The 18534-nt window shown below is 50.7% G+C and overlaps 5 protein-coding genes across 5 annotated transcripts; 2 read left to right on the top strand and 3 right to left on the bottom strand.

The window, feature by feature from the left end:
• Positions 1–12282: 12282 nt before the first annotated feature.
• BKA55DRAFT_581161 (uncharacterized protein) lies at positions 12283–13239 on the top strand (the record flags this gene model as incomplete). Its single annotated transcript, XM_046194030.1, has 1 exon — positions 12283–13239. A coding segment is annotated over exon 1 (457 nt), but the record flags the coding sequence as incomplete, so codon positions are not given.
• On the top strand, positions 12292–12588 carry BKA55DRAFT_483308 (ankyrin repeat-containing domain protein; the record flags this gene model as incomplete). Its single annotated transcript, XM_046186202.1, has 1 exon — positions 12292–12588. A coding segment is annotated over one exon (297 nt), but the record flags the coding sequence as incomplete, so codon positions are not given.
• Positions 13240–13597: 358 nt separating the features above from the next.
• On the bottom strand, positions 13598–14288 carry BKA55DRAFT_581160 (uncharacterized protein). The gene has a single exon (XM_046194029.1). The coding sequence runs from the start codon at positions 14031–14033 to the stop codon at positions 13695–13697; it is 339 nt and encodes a 112-aa protein (XP_046043554.1). The 5' UTR covers positions 14034–14288; the 3' UTR covers positions 13598–13694.
• Positions 14289–14641: 353 nt separating this feature from the next.
• BKA55DRAFT_192787 (P-loop containing nucleoside triphosphate hydrolase protein) lies at positions 14642–17280 on the bottom strand. Its single transcript, XM_046185078.1, has 4 exons — positions 15180–17280; positions 15019–15095; positions 14759–14953; positions 14642–14704 (listed from the first exon to the last, which is right to left on the bottom strand). The coding sequence occupies exons 1-4, from the start codon at positions 17194–17196 to the stop codon at positions 14699–14701; spliced, it is 2295 nt and encodes a 764-aa protein (XP_046043553.1). The 5' UTR covers positions 17197–17280; the 3' UTR covers positions 14642–14698.
• On the bottom strand, positions 17182–18475 carry BKA55DRAFT_581153 (Alpha/Beta hydrolase protein). Its single transcript, XM_046194028.1, has one exon. It carries the CDS (start codon positions 18298–18300, stop codon positions 17365–17367), a length of 936 nt encoding a protein of 311 aa, XP_046043552.1. The 5' UTR covers positions 18301–18475; the 3' UTR covers positions 17182–17364.
• Positions 18476–18534: the final 59 nt, after the last annotated feature.

Raw genomic sequence — 18534 nt, 5'->3', positions numbered from 1 at the left:
GGGGTATTAAGAAATAATCTCCGGCATCAACACAAAATAACCGTTATCACCTCATACAACAACATACTGAAATTAATATGGAGAGACCACCAAGACGTGGACGACCACGCAAATATGCAACAGCCAAGGACAAAGAGACAGCAGCCGCTCAACGCAGGCGGAACAAACGGCAGAAAGCTGCAGCTAGAAATAGAGGGGTACCCTATAGCAATTTCCATAACTTGCACTATCCTACCCAGCACCTTCCTTTGTCATCACACTTTCTTGGCATACAAGTGTTAAGAAAGTGGCCCTGTCTACACCTAAATCCTTAACAAGTGCACAACAAACATTCCAATCTGCGCTTTGCGCAGTCGCAAACCGCGGCGATGGCCTCGTCTACGACGATCCCGCCCGCTGCCTTGGATCCCTTCGATCTGGGGATCCACACTCCCGTCAACCTGAACCGGGGAGCCCGTGCAGCCCTCTTGCAGAACAGTCCGGCAGCCGTCAACGGCACCATTGGTGTTTCACCCGGTCCCAGGCGGATGGCTCAGACACCATCCTCACCACTCAACCCCGCCACCATCGCCGCAGTTACGGAAGGAGCTGAGCGTGCCAGTCCCGCATCCATTTTTGAACAACGACCGATCTCTATCGTTGAATCAGCCAACGATCTCGCGCGAGAATACGTGGAAGAGTACAACATCAAGCTGGGGGTTTTCCAGGCCTTTTGTGCCAAATTTGAAGAAGCGGCCCAGCAATTCGTCACCGGACCGCAACGACGTTTCGCTCAGCAATTTGCCGATGATTTCCTCGGCTTTTGGAAACGAGAGCTCTCCTGCTCCGGACCTGCGACCCCAAAGCCTACATACAGCAGCGTCGCTGCTGCCGCGCCTCCCACTGACCATGACCGTCTGACCCACAGACAACAACAACAACATGGACGCCGACAAACAGATCCACCTCATCGCCAAGGGCAACAGACGACTATCGCCCCACCCCGACAAGACCTCCGTGTCTTCATCCGTCTAGAAGCCGGAGCTCCGGCCAGGGCCCACAGTAGCTATGCCATCCGGACTCTGATCCGGGAAAAACTCGGCGCCGTCTCGGACAAAATTCGACAGGTGTTCCCGGTCAGATCGGGATGGGCCGTCCTGGCCGCCGACTCTGTCACACGCGACTTTCTGGTAGATAAACAAGCTGAGTGGGCCGCTGAACTGGGAGCTACAGCAGTAGAAACGAACAAGGAATGGTTCACCTATGTGGTCTCAGACGTTCCCGCAAGGCTGACTGACTTTTACGGTAATGAGGTGGATAGTGACAGCGTCGTTAGCGACGAGATAGAAGTCCAGACTGGGATCAAGCCCATTGATGTACGTACCGGAAGACAATTCTCGGATAACCCCTTGACCAAGGCCCTGCTCGTGTCCTTTCTGAAGCCCACAAAGAGATTCTGGTCTCTTTTCGGCAGCAGCGCAGCCAGGCTTGTTGACAAAACCGACCGACCCAGACAGTGTGAGACGTGCTGGGGCTACCACTTTGCCCGCAACTGTCACAGACAGCCAGTTTGCCGACGCTGTGGTGAGACTGGCCATCTTGTAGACGATTGCATCGCACGAGAACAGTGCATCAACTGCTTAGGCCCCCACCAGGCCAACTTCCGTAGGTGCCCAGCTCGGCCAAAGACAGTGCACGGCGTGCTCCGCCGACTCACTAAAGAGCAACGAAAGCATGTCCGGACCGTAGGTGCGGAGACATACCGACAACGACATCGAGAACGGCATCTGGAATCGCATCAGGAAACGCAGCAGGGCATGGCTGAGCGACGAAGCGTGGATGTCACATCACAAGAACAGCCTAACCATCGTGCTCCCAGCCCAGCTGTATCAGGAGCACCCTCGTGCATCATGGTGGCCACGACCCCTCATGCTGGCTATGAAGCAGAGGAAGAACCCGAACAGCCCAGACCAGGCTCACCGCGAAAGCGCCGAATCGTACTCATCACTCGTCCTCATGACCGGGAATAGATATTCTCAAACACGAAAGAACGACAGGAAGCCGCTCAAGATCTTCCAGGCCAACGTCGGCAAGATCCCTCCGGCCCACGACTGCGCCCTGGCGCTGGCCGACTCGGAACGATATGACATTGTGCTCTTGCAAGAGCCGTGGACGGCTCACACAGAGACCCGCTGTCTAACCAAGACTCACCCTGCATACGACACATTCACGCCGGTCGACATGTGGAATAGCAACGATACTCGGCCTAGAGTGATGACATATGTCCGGCGAGACCCCAGACTCCTTGCCGACCAAATTCGGCCCTTCCAGACCCGAGACATTCTCTGGCTCGCGATCAACGGCATGACCATAGTCAACTTCTATCGTCAGAACGACGAGAGGGACGCCCTAGACACGCTATTTCAATGGTCTGTCCCGGAACGTTGCCTCGTAGCTGGCGATTTCAATGCCAGACATCGTAGCTGGCAAACAGGCCAAACTACGAACCGGGGGCAAGAGATAGCAGGATGGGTGTCTGAGAATGACCTCAGCCTTCTCAACACTTTAGATATCCCAACAAACCCGTACGGCAACACAATCGATCTTGCCTTTACTAACCTACCACTTGCTGAAGCTATCGTCGAGGACCATCTCGCCACCAGCTCTGACCACTTCACGCTCAGCCTGACCTTCCCAGACGTCAGATCGACTCCGGTGCAGCCAGGCAAGATTCGAGTGACGACGGAAGACGAGCTTAAACGATTCGTCGAGATCGTAGAGCTTGGCGCTACAGGAATCCCCCTCACAGATTCGACCCCCGAGGAGCTGGACGAGCTTGCGTCTTCACTCGTGAGTCTACTAACATCAGCAGCAAAAGCGTCTGGGAGGCCCGCGCGGAAAGGCGGACGCCCGGCTCCCTGGTGGACGGAGGAGTGCGCCGACGCCGCGGCTGCTTTTCGAGCCATCAGAAGAAGCTACCCACTCGGCTTCAACCAGGACGTTCAGATCGCCAAAAGAGGCTTTCATCGTGTGGTCCGTCGGGCCAAGAGGCGCTATTGGCGTAACCTCATCGATGGCTTCTCCAGCAGTAGCGACGTTTTCAAAGCTGTCCGGTGGCTAAAGTCCCCAGGAGCCTTCCAGCCGCCACCTCTACAGGTCGATAACGTCGTGTACGAAAGCCAGATGGATAAAGCCAACGCACTCCGACAGGCCACGCTTGAACGAAGAACTGCGGAGGACGACATCGCAAACGCATGGACGCCAGTATTCCCACCTAGATCGATCCCATTCTCTCCCGAAATCTCTCTGGAGGAGGCGCAATATGCGACTTGTCACACAGGCAATACATCCCCAGGGTCAGACAACATCACAGTCAAACTTCTTGAAGCAGTATGGCATACCATCGGTACACACGTCCGGCGTCTCTTCGAAAGATGCCTTACCATAGGCCATCATCCAAAACCATTCAAGGAGGCGGAGGTGGTCATGATCGCGAAACCGGGACGGAGAGACCTTACCGAACCACGAGCATGGCGACCCATCTCACTGCTCTCCTGTCTTGGTAAGGGACTAGAACGACTGATCGCGCGCCGCCTAGCCTGGGCAGCCGTTCACTACAGCGTCCTTCATCCGCAGCAAGCTGGGGCGCTCCCCAAGAGGTCGGCAACAGACTTGGTAACTGCTCTGGTCCATGATATTGAAGAAGCGTTTGCACGCAAGAAGGTGGCGACTCTAGTCACAATGGACGTCCAAGGTGCTTTCGACACCGTCATGCGCAACAGGCTCGTCCTGCGTCTTCGTGAGCAAGGCTGGCCTAATCATCTGGCTCGCTGGGCCGGCTCCTTCATGGGCGGCCGGTCGGCGCGTGTCAGGTACCAAGACACAGTCACGCCCTCTTCTCCCCTTCAGTGCGGCCTCCCTCAGGGGTCGCCGGTATCGCCAATCCTCTTTCTGCTCTACACTGAGCCAATCTATCGATTAGGGAACCCTCAGGGTCGCTTCGGCTATGCAGACGACACGGCCATCCTGTCCATAGGCGACACAGTAGACGAGACTTCTGCCATGGCATCTAGTTCCATCGCCGAGATGGTGCGATGGGGCGCGGAGAATGGCGTGTCCTTCGACACGAAGAAGACCGAAGTCATGCATTTCTCCCGCAGCAAACTCAGGACTGCGCCGGCAGTGCGCCACGGCGATGTCGAGAAATACCCTGAACCAGCTCTACGCTGGCTTGGTATCTGGTTGGATAGCAGACTATCTTTTCGACTTCATGTCGAAAAGTGGGCGGCCAAAGCAAAGGCAGTGGCTTATCATTTGCGGGGGCTCACCAACACGGTACACGGCCCTCTACCGAGCGCCGTGCGAGGCGCCGTCAGAGCATGTGTCGAGCCAGTGCTGCTCCACGGCTCAGAGGCGTGGTACCCGGGCAAGACCAGGCCGCGGTGGACCCATCCTACGAAAGATCTACCATCGAGTAACCAGCATCTCGTGCAAATAATGACAAAAGCCATGAAACAGGCTATGAAGGCCATTCTTCCCGTCTGGAAGACGACACCCATCACCGTCCTCCACAGAGAAAGCGGGATACCACCAGTCGATCAATTGCTTGACGCGAGGCGACTTAGGTTCTCCGCACGACTCAAATCGCTGGATGAGGCTCATCCTCTGGCGATCCGAACGCGCCCGCCCCGACAGCCTACTTACCACGACCTCATCAAACGAAGATATCAAATACAGGCAGAGAGCAGCTTCAGGACGCGCCTTCGACGTGCAAACGAACTCTTTGCACCCTGCACGCGGCCGAAACTCGTCTATCGATGCTTCCATCAAGAACAGTTGCCCCCACTGCAGACAGCGTCTAAAGAGAAATCGGCTGACGCCTTTTCCCGCTGGGTCGAGTCTCTCGACCCGCTCACCTTGGTCGTATACTCGGATGGCTCTCTTTCCTCAGAAGGGGCTGCCAGCTATGGCTTCACCATCCATCAGAACAATATCCCCATCTTTGACGGATCAGGTCGCCTCGGACCTGCTGAGGTTTTCGATGCTGAAGCTACCGGGGCTTTAGAGGGCCTGAAGGCTGCTCTAAACCTGCGAGAATTAGCAACACAGAATATATTCATCTGCCTAGATAACCTGGCAGCCGCCACGTGTCTACGAGGCACTCCTTCTGAATCCTCTCAAAACGTCTTTCTCGAGTTCCAAGCTCTGACGACATCGCATGGAGCCATCCAAGTTCGCTGGGTGCCAGGGCACTCCAACATCCCTGGCAACGAACAGGCCGACAAGCTGGCAAAGGCAGCGTCATCGCTCCCCGAGCCCGAAGGCGCTCAACCGACGCTGGCTTACCTACGAAGAATCGCAAGACAGAAGCCGAAAGAAGCGTTCCAGGCGTGGTGGTCCACCTCCGCTCCTGAGCAGTACAAAAGACTCAATCTCAAGGCGACTACAGGCTGTCCGCCGGAGCTGTCGCTCCCGCGTGCAGCCTTGCACCATCTGCTGGCAGCAAGGTCGCTTCATGGGGACTTCGCCGCATATCACGAGAGATTCGACCATAGTGATGCACGCCTGGTCTGCTCATGCAACCGACGCAAAGCACCGGACCACATCTTCTACTGCAGAAAGGTACCGCCGCGTCATCGGATGAGGTTGGCACCCTCACCGAATGCAGCAGTCAACCTGGCAACAGGAAGAGACTTCACCAAGTTCACCGAACTGTCTAAAGCCAGCGTTTTCTTTGGAAAGATCTGTCCTCGTTATTAGACGAGCACGACCCGGGACGCACTCGCATCCTTCCTCCCCTCTTTTACCCTTATACATTTCCTTTTTCTTACCTTTCTCTCTTACCTGTTCTCGGCCAGATGAAGGGCGCTAGCACGCCCTCTATCTGATCGTGACCACTTGAAGGCAGCCCTGAGGCTACCGCGCCCAGAGGCTCACGATCGCCTAACAACGGGCTTACCTTGCGGCTGTCGTTCATCAGCCGCGCCTGATCATCCCGCTGACGGGTAACAGGCTAGATAAGATGCGCCATTTGTGCCGTTGATATGCTGGATAGTGTGAGGTCTATCGACGCGTCTGCAGAATTGGAATTCGAGAGGAAGTCATAGTATTCTGTAATTAGTGTGTAGATAGGTCCCAATTTCTCTAGCTCAGCACGTCCTGTGCTCCATTAGGAGACTTTCGGGGCCTACGGCCCCCCGGACGAAAAATATACATAACATATAATTACTATCCTACCCAGCAGTTAGATAACTCACAAAGCAGTGCTTTCACACCGCTACAAGAACAAGACATCAGTAACTTTCTGCCTCTACCTGGCCCTCCACTCCAACCCACCACCGAGGGTGTTTTCTCTGATCATGATGAGCCTCTCAGATCAGCATCGATTATATCCTCAAGTGGTGCGCCCGAAGCATACAACGTGGAGAGATCACTGCCCCCTATTCACAGCAGATCCTACCCGCAATAAGTGCAATGAACTGTAGTAGAGTTCATAGAAAAACCCATATAAAATGAAAAGGCGTTAACGTATATGATAAGTGAGTGTGACATGCAAGTGAGTGTGACACTTTTCTTATACCCTTAAGTTAGAAAGTACTATAAAAACACAACAAATTAATTAATCAATTAAAACTACTCACTATACTCTTCCCCAGATATCTCAATTACTACCTGACATGTTCTTGCATTGTGCCCGGGCTTGCCGCATACACTACATCGCCGAACGCCCGGCCCGACCGACCTTCCTCGACCACTAGTTCTCGACGATTCCCCAACTACCTGCGCATCTACATCCATCTGATCAATTGCTTCCCTTGCTTGATCTACTGTCATGACCCCTCCTTTCTGTAGTCTAGTCCTTTTTGCCCTACGGCGCCGGCTTAGTATCTCATTTGCCTCTCGAAGGTCTCTAACCTCAGCCGTTAATAAGGCAACCCCGTGCATAACAGCCTTTGTTCCTTTTGTAAGACACTGAAGAGCCTCTAAAATTGACTCTGGGGAGCTACTCTGATGCCTTCTGATTCGTCTTTCGAGGTATTCAGACTGAGATCTAGCCTCAAGTACGGTCTTTGGGGTCCTTGAAGCCCAAGGGGTTGACGGTTCAGCTGCCTCCTCAACCGGCGTTGGCGTCCGTAGCTGCACATCAAGCTTCGAGATCACATTTTCCGGGTCAAGAGGAACAAGCCCAGCTCCTTTGAATGCCCCCCTGATATTTCTTTCCGTCATAGTGGCCTCGTGTGCGGCGTGGAAGGCCGGAAAGAACTCGGTCTTCGAAACGTGGGTAATAGAGCATCTGATCAGATGCTCTATTTCTCGACCATAAGCCTTCTTCAGCACGCTAAAGCACCCGACGTCAAGGGGCTGGAGTAGATGAGAGGAATGAGGTGGCATACAAAGCCGGATAATCTTCTTCTCCTCACAATATCTCTCGAACTCGATAGAGTGGTGACTTTCATGGCCATCAAGGATCAGAAGACGATAGCGACTGTTTGATCGCTTGGCTGTGCACCGGTCAAAGTGCTTTAGCCACTCTAGACCGGTCTTATTATCAGTCCAGCCATTTTGGGTCGTTGCAATAGCCCAATCGCCCGGGAGGTTGCTATCTTGGTACCAATTAGTGAGGTGATATTGGCCCGCGCCAATGATGAACGGCTGTATCGCCTGGCCTTCTGCATTGATCGCCTGGATAACTGTAATCCATTCCCGGTTTCCAGGCTGCACTAATTTCGGCTTTGAACGCCTTTCTGAACCTGTAACGACCATCCCGCTTGCAATCATACCCATAAGAAAGCCAGTCTCATCAAAGTTCCAGATATCATCTGATCGGATGCCGTACTTCGCGATCATATTCGCCACAAGCCGAAACCAATTGCGGATAACAGTTGGATCTTCGCATTTAGCTCTCTGGTAGCCATATTTACGAAAAAAACGCGTCTTAAGCTCTTGGTGTCGTATAACGAAGTTATGAGCCCAGCGCTGGCCAACAGGTGGCGCGTCGCGGTCGGCAAGTAATTGATCAGCCATATCTTTCACATTACGCAGCCGGGGGGGAAATCCTCGCGAATCTAGGTTAAGAATAAAGTGAAGAAGAATCTCTTCCTCTAGATCAGATAGCCGGCGTGATTTTGGGATAGAATTGCGTCTTGATTGAATGCCATTCTGACGGCGACGTAAGGTCATATGATTGACCTTATATATATCTGCAGCGCGTCGGACGCTTAGCTTTGGGTCATTTTGAAGGGCCTGAAGGGCAAGAAGCATTCTAGCCTCATATTTTGGGTCTGACATATCTGGTGGTTGATAAATCAATTGATCAATTGCAAAGTTAGGTGTAGGAGGGAAAAGTGTCACACTCACTTGCATGTCACACTCACTTATCATATACGTTACTACTACTACTACTATACAAAGGTTGAACTAAATCCCGATGCATTGTCTAATTTTCGTCCGTGCCAACCCGGGCGACTACAAATTTCCCTGGCGTTTTGCCGTAAAACCGCCTGTAGCTTCTATACTTTTTGTCCGTGCACATCGATATGGTAACCAGGTTCAGCAAAACAACCAGTTGTTTACCTCCTTTTTATCCGTGCGCACCTCGTGCTTCTGACTTCCCACTTTTATTCCATTCTGTCGCAGGGTAGGCATTAGTAATCTAGCTATATGCTTTAAGTAACTCTGCGGGATGGAATACCCCGCACAAGAGATAACTTAAGACAACAATCAACATATTTTTGCTGCTGCTCAACATATTTTTACTTTAACCCTATAAGCACGCTCAGTGCGACACCTGACTATGGCCGTAAAAGCGTTTTATTCCAATACGAACATCTGCTCTAATCTGTTTTCATTTGCTTTATACCTACTCTTCTATTATTAGTTGTCATGTACCCCTTGTTCATTGTCACGTATGCGTCTATCTCCGACCTATTTCCATCCATCGATTTCCACTCTACGCGTTACCGACGCGTCTGAACGCGTGCCACATAAAGACTCTCCTGCTGTTCAAAATCAACGATCAGGGCATGCTAGTTGGTCAACCTGATTGCAACAAGCAACCTTGAGTGCGCCGCTTTTGAGCTGGAACCTCTGCAGGTTGGGCTTCAGCCCTCGTATTCGGCGGTTAAATAAAGAGGCTATGGTGTTGGTATAGACGCCTATCGCCAATCACGCGTGGGAGATGTTCAGCTTGCGGCAGCACTAAGAGAAGTGGCGTATAATTACGCCACCCCCTCAACCATGCAGCTTGGTGAGAGCCTTCTCTTCTGCCTATTGAGAATTTCTGTCACTTTGTCTCTGTTCACTTTTTGGCATTTTTGCATCCTATTTCTCCGGCTTCAGAACTATTGCTTATCGTATGGTCGACCAATTTATCTTAATCAGTAATTTGCTTTCCCCCGCATCATATCGCAAACCATGGCGAACCCCCAGGACTACACAGTTGGCTGGATCTGCGCCCTCACCATCGAGTCTGTCGCTGCCCAGGCTTTCCTCGACGAAGAACACGAGGGCCCTCGAGCAGTGGCCCAGAACGATAACAACAATTATGCCTTGGGCAGGATCGGGAATCATAATATTGTGATTGCCGTCTTGCCGACGGGGAGTACGGTACGGCCGTTGCCGCGGCCGTAGCAAGAGACATGCTTAGCAGCTTCCCGAATATCCGCATCGGACTCCTAGTCGGTATCGGCGGTGGTGCGCCAAGTCCAAATCATGACATACGTCTCGGCGACATTGTGGTCAGCAGCCGTGACGGCGGGGAAGGCGGGGTATTCCAATATGATTTTGGCAAGACAATCCAGAATCAGTCTTTCCAAGAAACACAGGTCTTAGACCAACCGCCGATGGTGCTGCGGACGGCAGTTAATGCCCTCAAGGGTAGGTATGACTTGAAGGGCCACCGGCTTAACGAGGACGTGGACATGGCATTAAAGAACATCAAAAAGCGAAAGAAGTACTCCCGCCCACCTGCGAGTAGCGACAGACTGTACCGATCCGACATCACACATCCTTCAAACTCGTCTGAAGGCTGTAGTGCGGTGTGTGGCGACAACTCATGCCATATACTAAGCCGGGCCGAACGGGACGAAGAAGACGACAACCCAGCCATCCACTACGGGCTAATCGCTAGTGCCAATCAACTGATGAAGGATGCGCTTGTGCGGGACAAGTTGGCGGCAGAAAAGGGCGTCCTTTGCTTCGAGATGGAGGCAGCAGGCCTGATGAACCACTTCCCATGTCTGGTTATACGCGGTATATGCGACTATTCTGATTCTCATAAGAACAAGGAGTGGCAAGGGTATGCCGCAATGGTGGCTGCTGCATATGCGAAGGATCTACTCTATCGAATAGCTCCAGATAAAGTTGAAGCTGAGAAGAAGTTAGGCGATATTCTTTCCGGTAATTCAAGAGTTTAAAACTATGCTATGAATACCTATTAATCTATGCATAGGCCTCCAAGAAATTGCAGAGGAGCATCGGGATGTTGCAAGGGAACATTGTAACATTGCAAAGGAGCAGCTACAAGCCCAGAAAGACCGAGCGAAGGCGAAGCTGTCTGAAGAAGAACAGAAGTGTCACCAGTTGTTCTACCTCACAACCAGCAGCAAGGACTCTACGTATGAGGGGTATAAAGAACGAGTGGAAGAAAGGGTTGAGGGTACGTGCCTATGGTTCCTCAAGCACGAGCACTTCCAGAGGTGGTTGAAACAGGACTCTGGCCCCCTGCTAGTCACGGCAGATCCTGGTTGCGGAAAGTCGGTGTTGGCCAAGTACGTGATCGATCATGGCCTCCCACAATCGACAACAATCTGCTACTTCTTCTTCAAAGATCAAGACCAGAATACCATCCGGCAAGCGCTTTGCGCACTGCTCCACCAGCTCTTCTCACTGAAACCGTCCCTGATCGAACATGCCATGCCACAATTCCGTAAGGATGGGGAAGGCTTGATCAACTCTACAGAATCGCTCTGGAAGGTTTTACGAAACGCTATAAAAGATCCCCAGGCGGGGCCTGTAATCGTGGTACTTGATGCCCTAGACGAATGTGCCGAATCGGAGTTTGCGGACCTGATGCGGAATGTTAAGAGCCAATTCCGCAGCGACCAGTCGGGCTATGGCAAGTTGAAGTATCTTCTAACGTGTCGGCCGTATGACCAGATCGTGTCCAAGTTTCGCGACCTATTGGACGCTTTTCCAAATATCCGTATACCAGGAGAGGAAGAGTCAGAAACGATCACTCAGGAGATAAATCGCGTCATTACGCGCCGGGTCAACCAGATGTCCATGGAGAAGCGCCTCTCACCCGAAATCAAGAGTCACCTGGAGAAAAGGCTACAGGAGACTACCCACCGCACTTATCTCTGGGTATACCTTGCGTTCGATTACTTGGAGAAAGAAGACTTTAAAAGGACACCAAAAGGGGTTGAGTCCGCTATTGCAACACTCCCGAGGAGTATTAATGAGGCATATGATCGGATCCTTAGCAAGTCTAAGGAAGACCCGATGGTTCGAAAGGCCTTGAGTATTATCTTGGCCGCGGGTCGGCCACTAACACTCTCAGAAATGAACAATGCAGTAAATATAGACAACACATCACAGTCTTTTCACGGCCTCGACTTGGAGGACGAGGAGGACTTCAAGTTGCGTCTCAGATCTTGGTGCGGACTCTTCGTCTCAATCCATCAAGGCAATATTTATTTCATTCACCAAACAGCTCGCGAGTTTCTTCTAGCAGATTTGGCATCGCCCAGAACTGTTTCGTCAGCGCTGCACTGGCATCACTCCATCACTATCCAAGAGGCACACGCTGTTCTTGCAGAGGTCTGCGTACTCTATCTAGACTTCTTCAACTCCAACGACAGTTTACCGACAGATGCAAATAGGGAAGAGGACCACTCTTTCGACAGATATGCCTTTTTAAAATACTCGGCCCAAACTTGGGGTACTCACTTCCGCGAGGCCGATATCATGGATGACGATGCCATTGTACCTTCCGCTCTGAGAATTTGTGATCCGGATTCGAAGAGCTACTCAGTATGGTTTAGGATTTATCGGGAGACTAATCTCATGCTAGTTTCCAAGTTTACGGGACTTATGGTAGCGTCGCATTTTGGACATAGTGTCGTTGTTAAGCTACTTCTCCAACAGGGCGCCGACGTCGAGGCCAAGGATGAGGAGTATAGTCAGACGCCGCTTTGGCTGGCCGCCGAGAACGGTCACGAGGCCATCGCCAAGCTGCTGCTCGAGAAGGGCGCAGACATCGAGGCGGAGGATAATGGTGGTCGGACGCTGCTGTCGTATGTCGCCGAACGGGGGCAGGAGGCCATCGTCAAGCTACTGCTCGAGAAGGGCGCAGATGTCAACGCAAAGGATAATGATGGTCGGACGCCGCTATGGTGGGCTGCTGAAGGGGGACATGAGATCGTAGTCAAGCTGCTGCTCGAGAAGGGTGCAGATGTCAACGCAAAGGATAATGATGGTCGGACACCGCTATGGTGGGCTGCTGAAGGGGGACATGAGATCGTCGTCAAGCTGCTGCTTGAGAAGGGTGCAGATGTCAACGCGAAGGATAATGATGGTCGGACGCCGCTTTGGCTGGCCGCCGTAAAAGGGCGCGAGGCTATCGTCAAGCTGCTGCTTGCAAAGTGTAGTGCGAATACAGAAGATAACACAGGTCGAACACACATTGTCATTTGCGGCCAAGAACGGGCATGATACCATCGTTATGGCATTACTTAGCCATGAATCTGTTGATCTCGACCAGCAAGATCATTATGGTTCGACGCCGTTATCAATAGCTGTACGAAATTGTCGCCCACAGATAGTCAAAGCGCTGCTGGCTACTGGAGAAGTCGCTTTCAACTCTCAGGATCGTTTCGGTCGGACTTTATGGTGGTGGGCTAGAAGAAGTCGAAATACCGACATCCAGCAAGCATTACGAGACTACTCGGAGAAGAGAGGTATAGCAATTTGCAATAATGACGATTTTATCGAGGTGAGCCCGATATCTAATTACGAGTCATCTCGGTGGTGCGACGTTTGCACTTTGAGCATTCCGGAAAACGAGGTCTTCTACGAATGCGACCATGAGTTGGCTTTAAAAAGAAAGACAAAAAGGGATGAGGTTGGTCTACTCTATCTTTTACTACGATCCCTCTTGGCGTATTATTGTTTGCATATAGTATAGTATTATACTATAAACCAATATCACCCTATATATCCGATAGCACTATAATATAATACATGCCTTTAAGGTTACTGCTATCAAGCTATTTAAGTAAAGTTTTATTTATCTACCTCTTATATAAGACGCAGATAAGATATTCAGGAAGGTGCAACTACAGCTAATCTGTTACGACCCCAACGGTTACGTCACGTGGGCCCCATTATTTTTCTCCAATCACAGGAACAGACCCACCACCTCACATTGGACCGACCTTCCAGACAGTTCGGTCCACTGATAACATAAGGACCGATGTGTAACGGTTGCACAAGCCATTAAACCACAGGGCAAAAGATCGGGCCATAATCGCTATGCAAGCAATCATGGGTGTGCTACAGCTGCCTTATAGAAGCCTTACAGCGCTGTTACAGGCACGAATCGTAACAATAACTATATGCTCTAAAAGTTAGGTAACTATATATATTACATAAAACTATTAACTCCTACAATATAATTAAAAAAGGTACCTATACCAGTATCTGGCCCAAAGCTTTTATTGGTTTAAGGTTTGAAAAATACCTAGTATAAAGGTAAGAGCAGTAATAATAACTGTCCCTGGCGTTAAGGCGGTTTGCACATCTGTTTTATCGACAGTCGCAAGCCACACCGTGGCAAAAGCTACCAAGAAGATAATAGATGAGGTGAACCACCAAACTATCCTTCCTGCTGAGAACCCCATTTTGGCATGAAGGCCCCAAGCCTCGGTTCCTCGTAGAGTGGGGAGAGGGGGTGGACATTTTCTCTTCGGCAGCGCATTGACCATGTAGTTACCTCTTTCCGCTCCCTTCGGGTCATGGAGACCGGCAATTAACTCCTCTGCCAATATCATCATTCGGGTACCTTCAGGAGTGCCGACGTTATGGTCGTAATCGTCAGATTGAGGGAGCTCAACCTTGTCCCGTTTGACCCAATCGCCTCGAACTCTTACAAACTAGCAAATAGGCCAGGGATCAGTAAAGCCCGCAAAAGCTATGAACTAGATTGCCTTGCACAGTTACGAAATTTACCCAGACTACTCACCTTGATAAATTCCACAGCAGTAACACGCTTCCACGAAATATAAGGTGTAATCCAGCCTTTCACGCCGGTCCCTCCGGCCGACTGCAACTTGTAGTTCACTTGCCGGTAGAAGCTCGAGTCTTCTCGAATCTGGTCGGCGCGTTCAATACGGCGGAACACAGTCCTCATGGGCTCATCAAATATTTTATCAATACACCAATAAATCTCTGTCTCTTGACTGTTTTGTGGTGTCGTTTGCCCAGCCGTGGGATGTGTTTCAACAGTTTGATCAGGGCGGTTTATCACATCCGCCGCCCCCTGAGGGTTATGAATTACTGTTGTTCCCAGAGCAGGAGTGGCTCCCATGTTCGGGCTGCAATCTAGATTTGTGAAGGGTAGTCTTTGATTGTTGGATGATTGAAATACTGGTCGGCAGGTCATATAATACCGGCAGGCCTCGTCTCTTGAGAGTATCACTGAAAGTTCTTTTCCGCCGTACTAAGGCTAAAGGTGAGAAATTCAAAAACATTACACAAGTGGAGCTGGTTCGCGACTTACTTTCCACACAACCTTGTACTCACTTGGGAGGCAGGGCCTGGAAATTGGAGGGAAAGGACTCCAGTCTATTCGCTGGCCTACTCGCTTCTCTAGTCCGATTCTGAAACGATCAAAAAAGGTTGTTTGACTTCCTGGCTTGCCATGGATGAAACGAACTATGCGCGTCCCATCATCAAATAATGATGAGGATGCCACCTAGAACGCCGATTCAGATATGCTTCTAGTGAGAATGGGCATGTCAACTTTCAGGTGTCACTTACCTTATCAAATAGCTGACGAGCATCTGGAGACACACCCGAAGTTGGGTGATTGAGTGGTGTAGATGTCTCGTCGGTATCTGCAAATTCTGTTTGAGCAGAACGAATGACATCGGCCACAACACTGGGCGGCTGGGGCCACTGTTCAGAACGATTATACTTACTTGAAACGCGGCCCCGATCGTTGGCTTGGTATGCTTCTGCGAGCTCGTGCTGTGACGACAGTCGATCAGGGTGGTTCTCTGCTAACGTCGTCTCTCTAACCGCGACCACATATTCTAGCAGTTCCACTGCTTCTGAAATCTGCCCGTCAGCAAGGTATGCTCTTGCAAGGTGGTGCTGTGATGCCAGCTGATCTGGATGATCCTCTGCTAATATATTCTGCCGCATCGCAACTACGTGCTGTTGCAGTTCCACCGCCTTCTTAATTTGGCCGTCAGCAAGGTATGCTCTTGCAAGGTGGTGCTGTGATGCCAGCTGATCTGGATGGTCCTCTGCTAATATATTCTGCCGCATCGCAACTACGTGCTGTTGCAGTTCCACCGCCTTCTTAATTTGGCCGTCAGCAAGGTATGCTCTTGCAAGGTGGTGCTGTGATGCCAGCTGATCTGGATGGTCCTCTGCTAATATATTCTGCCGCATCGCAACTACGTGCTGTTGCAGTTCCACCGCCTTCTTAATTTGGCCGTCAGCAAGGTATGCTCCTGCTAGCTCTTGCTGTGATAATAGTCGATCTAGGTCGTCCTCCGCAAATATTACCTTCCGGATCGTAAGTACGTGCTCTAGCAGTCCTACTGCTTTCTTGACCTGGCCGTTAGCTAGGTATGCTCTTGCGAGGTCCTGCTGTGATGCCAGTCGATCTGGATGATTCTCTGCTAATATCGTCTCCTGATATGTAAGAACACCCTCTAATCTCGCCATTGACTCTCTCACACGTCCCTCTACAAGCAAGCATCGGCCGACCCAGAATCCCAGCTTGCATGACGCTTTATCTTCGGCACTCCATTCGGTCGCAAGGAGCTTGATCGCATGTGGTAGATACTGTCGCCACAGATGGCGGTTCTCCCATTCATCAGTCGGAAACACCTCCGCAACACGTGCCAATACCATCTGTTGCATTTCTTTGCGAAGGCCCTGTGCTTCGTTCCATACTCGCGTCATCAAGTGTACCAGACTATGTATGTCCAGTGTATCGCTGCCCTCTCGTTGACTAAAGAAATTGTACCCACAAAGTGTGCCGATTGCATGTGTCATCTTCTGTTCAGACCCTAGTTCAGGTAGCAATGTTCGGGGTATTGCTTTCGGCTCAATGTAAGCTGCGAAAGATAGTAATTTTAAAGCGTCCTTATCCATGTCGCGAATCTGGTTGAAGGAAACAACCCAGGTGGTAGCGACCGCGCCCTGAGCGCTTCGGTAATGGCTGCCGTCATGAAACCCATGGCTCAACAGTTCTACTCTATCCTGGTCCGTATTCTGTAATAGCTGGAGGTATTGCTTGATGAGAATCTTGGTGGTGTTTATGTATGCAGATGCTTGCATGATTGCAAGTGGCAGATGAGTGAGTTCATGCAATAGCTCATCGATAAGCGCAGTATTCTGCATTTGGTCCTTCTTAATCAACGACTTGTGTAAGAGGGCTCTGGCCTCTGTCCGGTCCATTTCCGGTATCTCAACGACATTGTTTTGCGCAACATGGACAGCTACTTCCTGGGACCTTGTTGTGAATAAAATGCGCCCGTCATCATTATAGGGGAGGAAGTCGGCGATTCCTCCTGGTTGCTGCTCCGATCTGTATAAGACGCTTATATCGTCGGCGTTGTCGATGATGAGAAACCATTTTCCCGCCTTATCTGAGCTTAGGAACTTCCTGAATGTTTCCTTGGGATCTTCATCACTAGCATACTTGATGCCAAATTTGTTGATTATCGTAGTGCACGCTTGCTCGAAACTCGCCAAACTCAGCGCTGGCATCCATATGACAGAGCGGTGTTCGTGGCTTTGGATGTCGTTCTTTATAAGGTATGCAAGTTCAAGAGCGATTTGGGACTTGCCTATGCCTCCTAGCCCAACGAGCGCGACTCGTTGGCTATCCAAATCAGTGAATAGAAGCCGTTTAAGCTTAGCGATAACATTCTCACGTCCTACCAAGTTCCTGTTTCTTGAGAACGGAAGATAGTGCATCGCTGGTTCTACCAAGTATGAGTAAGGAAGTGGCAGAATAATGAATGCTTTGACTATACTAACTGGTTATCGTGTCATCTTCCCTTTCAACAGCAACACTCGTCTTAACATCGATTTCCGGTGCGAGTATACTCTGACCTAGAAGGGCTAGTTTAACGAAACTGCCTTTTACAGAAGCTGTTTGTTTTCCTTACCAATCTCTGACCCCCATGCTGTTAGCTTTTTAATGAGCATTTTAAATCCATACTCTTCGGCAGATCTGAACCTAGCCATATCTATATGGTTTGCGTGGATAGCGATGGGATCATAACCCTCGAATGTGGCCGATTCCTTTGACACAACTTTCCCGACTATAGGCAGGGGTAGCTCCTCGAAGAAACACGCGACTTCGAGTTGCCTACCTTCCTTACGCTGTCCTCGCATCATTGCTAGAAACCTGATATTAATAGACTCTAAAAATTTATCATCAGGCTCCAAGATCTTAAGGAGTGATTTATTAGTTGACTTGACTATTCCGAGAGCCGCGGCAGGTATTCTGGCCCAATCAGCCATCCACGAGCCCTTGTGGGGAGTCCCTATAAAGACGATGCCTCTGATATGTGTAAATAAATCTTGGAGGGTGCGGTTTGGGTTATTTTGGGAGAGCAAAATGGCCTCCTTGCAGACAAGGCCACCTAAACCATGAGCGACGAAGATGAGGGGGCGAGACAACGTGTTACGACGTCGTCGGTCGTTTGTCAGATCAACAAGAAGGTCCGTAGCATGATCGATCAGTCGATTTGTCGATGTCACCGACTTCGATACTACGTATGCATTATAGCCATACGTGAGTATACAAGCTTTGGATAGTTCCGATGGAAGAAGGGTCTTCGGCCACGGTACGGACTGCCCGCGTGCCGTCCAAGTGCTTCTGCGGTTTCCTGTCAAGCCATGAACGAAGCAGATGTCGATATTGGCATCGGGGCAGTCGTGTAATACCTCAACGCCATGTAAGAAAATGGGTGTTGAAGACTGTCCGGGCGAGGTGGAGTTCGCGGTCGGTGGTACATGGTCAATAGAAGGCGACGATCGATTCCATGGCCAACGGCTATGGAGTTTGCCCATGATTTATCGTAGATTATAAAGGTAATCAGAGACAAGAGCACGCATGGGAAGTGAGCCGAGAAAATTTGTAAAGCTGCTATCAGCCTTGGTTAGTTCTAAGGTGCAAATTCTGAGAAGAAAATAGGGAAAGTCTTGCTTTGACGCTGCGAGCTCGTGCCCTTACTGTTTTGCAGGCAGCAACAGCCCATCCTTGCTAAACGGCGGGGTAGCACGACTCTATACCCCTTGTTGGGG

Source organism: Fusarium redolens (assembly GCF_020744475.1).
Source record: "Fusarium redolens strain MPI-CAGE-AT-0023 chromosome Unknown BKA55scaffold_20, whole genome shotgun sequence".
Taxonomy (NCBI): Eukaryota; Fungi; Ascomycota; class Sordariomycetes; order Hypocreales; family Nectriaceae; genus Fusarium; species Fusarium redolens.
The sequence above is the reverse complement of the archived record's forward strand: the minus strand, read 5'-3'. Positions and strand labels throughout refer to the sequence as shown.

What these genes read in the sequence shown, in the direction of transcription:
- BKA55DRAFT_581160 (XM_046194029.1), bottom strand. Translation starts at nt 14,033, where the DNA reads ATGATGATATTGGCAGAGGAGTTAATTGCCGGTCTCCATGACCCGAAG.
- BKA55DRAFT_192787 (XM_046185078.1), bottom strand. Translation starts at nt 17,196, where the DNA reads ATGCACTATCTTCCGTTCTCAAGAAACAGGAACTTGGTAGGACGTGAG. An exon ending in CGATCGGGGCCGCGTTTCAA is followed by an intron (nt 15,096 to 15,179) that starts GTAAGTATAATC and finishes CAGAATTTGCAG; the next exon opens with ATACCGACGAGACATCTACA. An exon ending in CTCGTCAGCTATTTGATAAG is followed by an intron (nt 14,954 to 15,018) that starts GTAAGTGACACC and finishes TCGGCGTTCTAG; the next exon opens with GTGGCATCCTCATCATTATT.
- BKA55DRAFT_581153 (XM_046194028.1), bottom strand. Translation starts at nt 18,300, where the DNA reads ATGGGCAAACTCCATAGCCGTTGGCCATGGAATCGATCGTCGCCTTCT.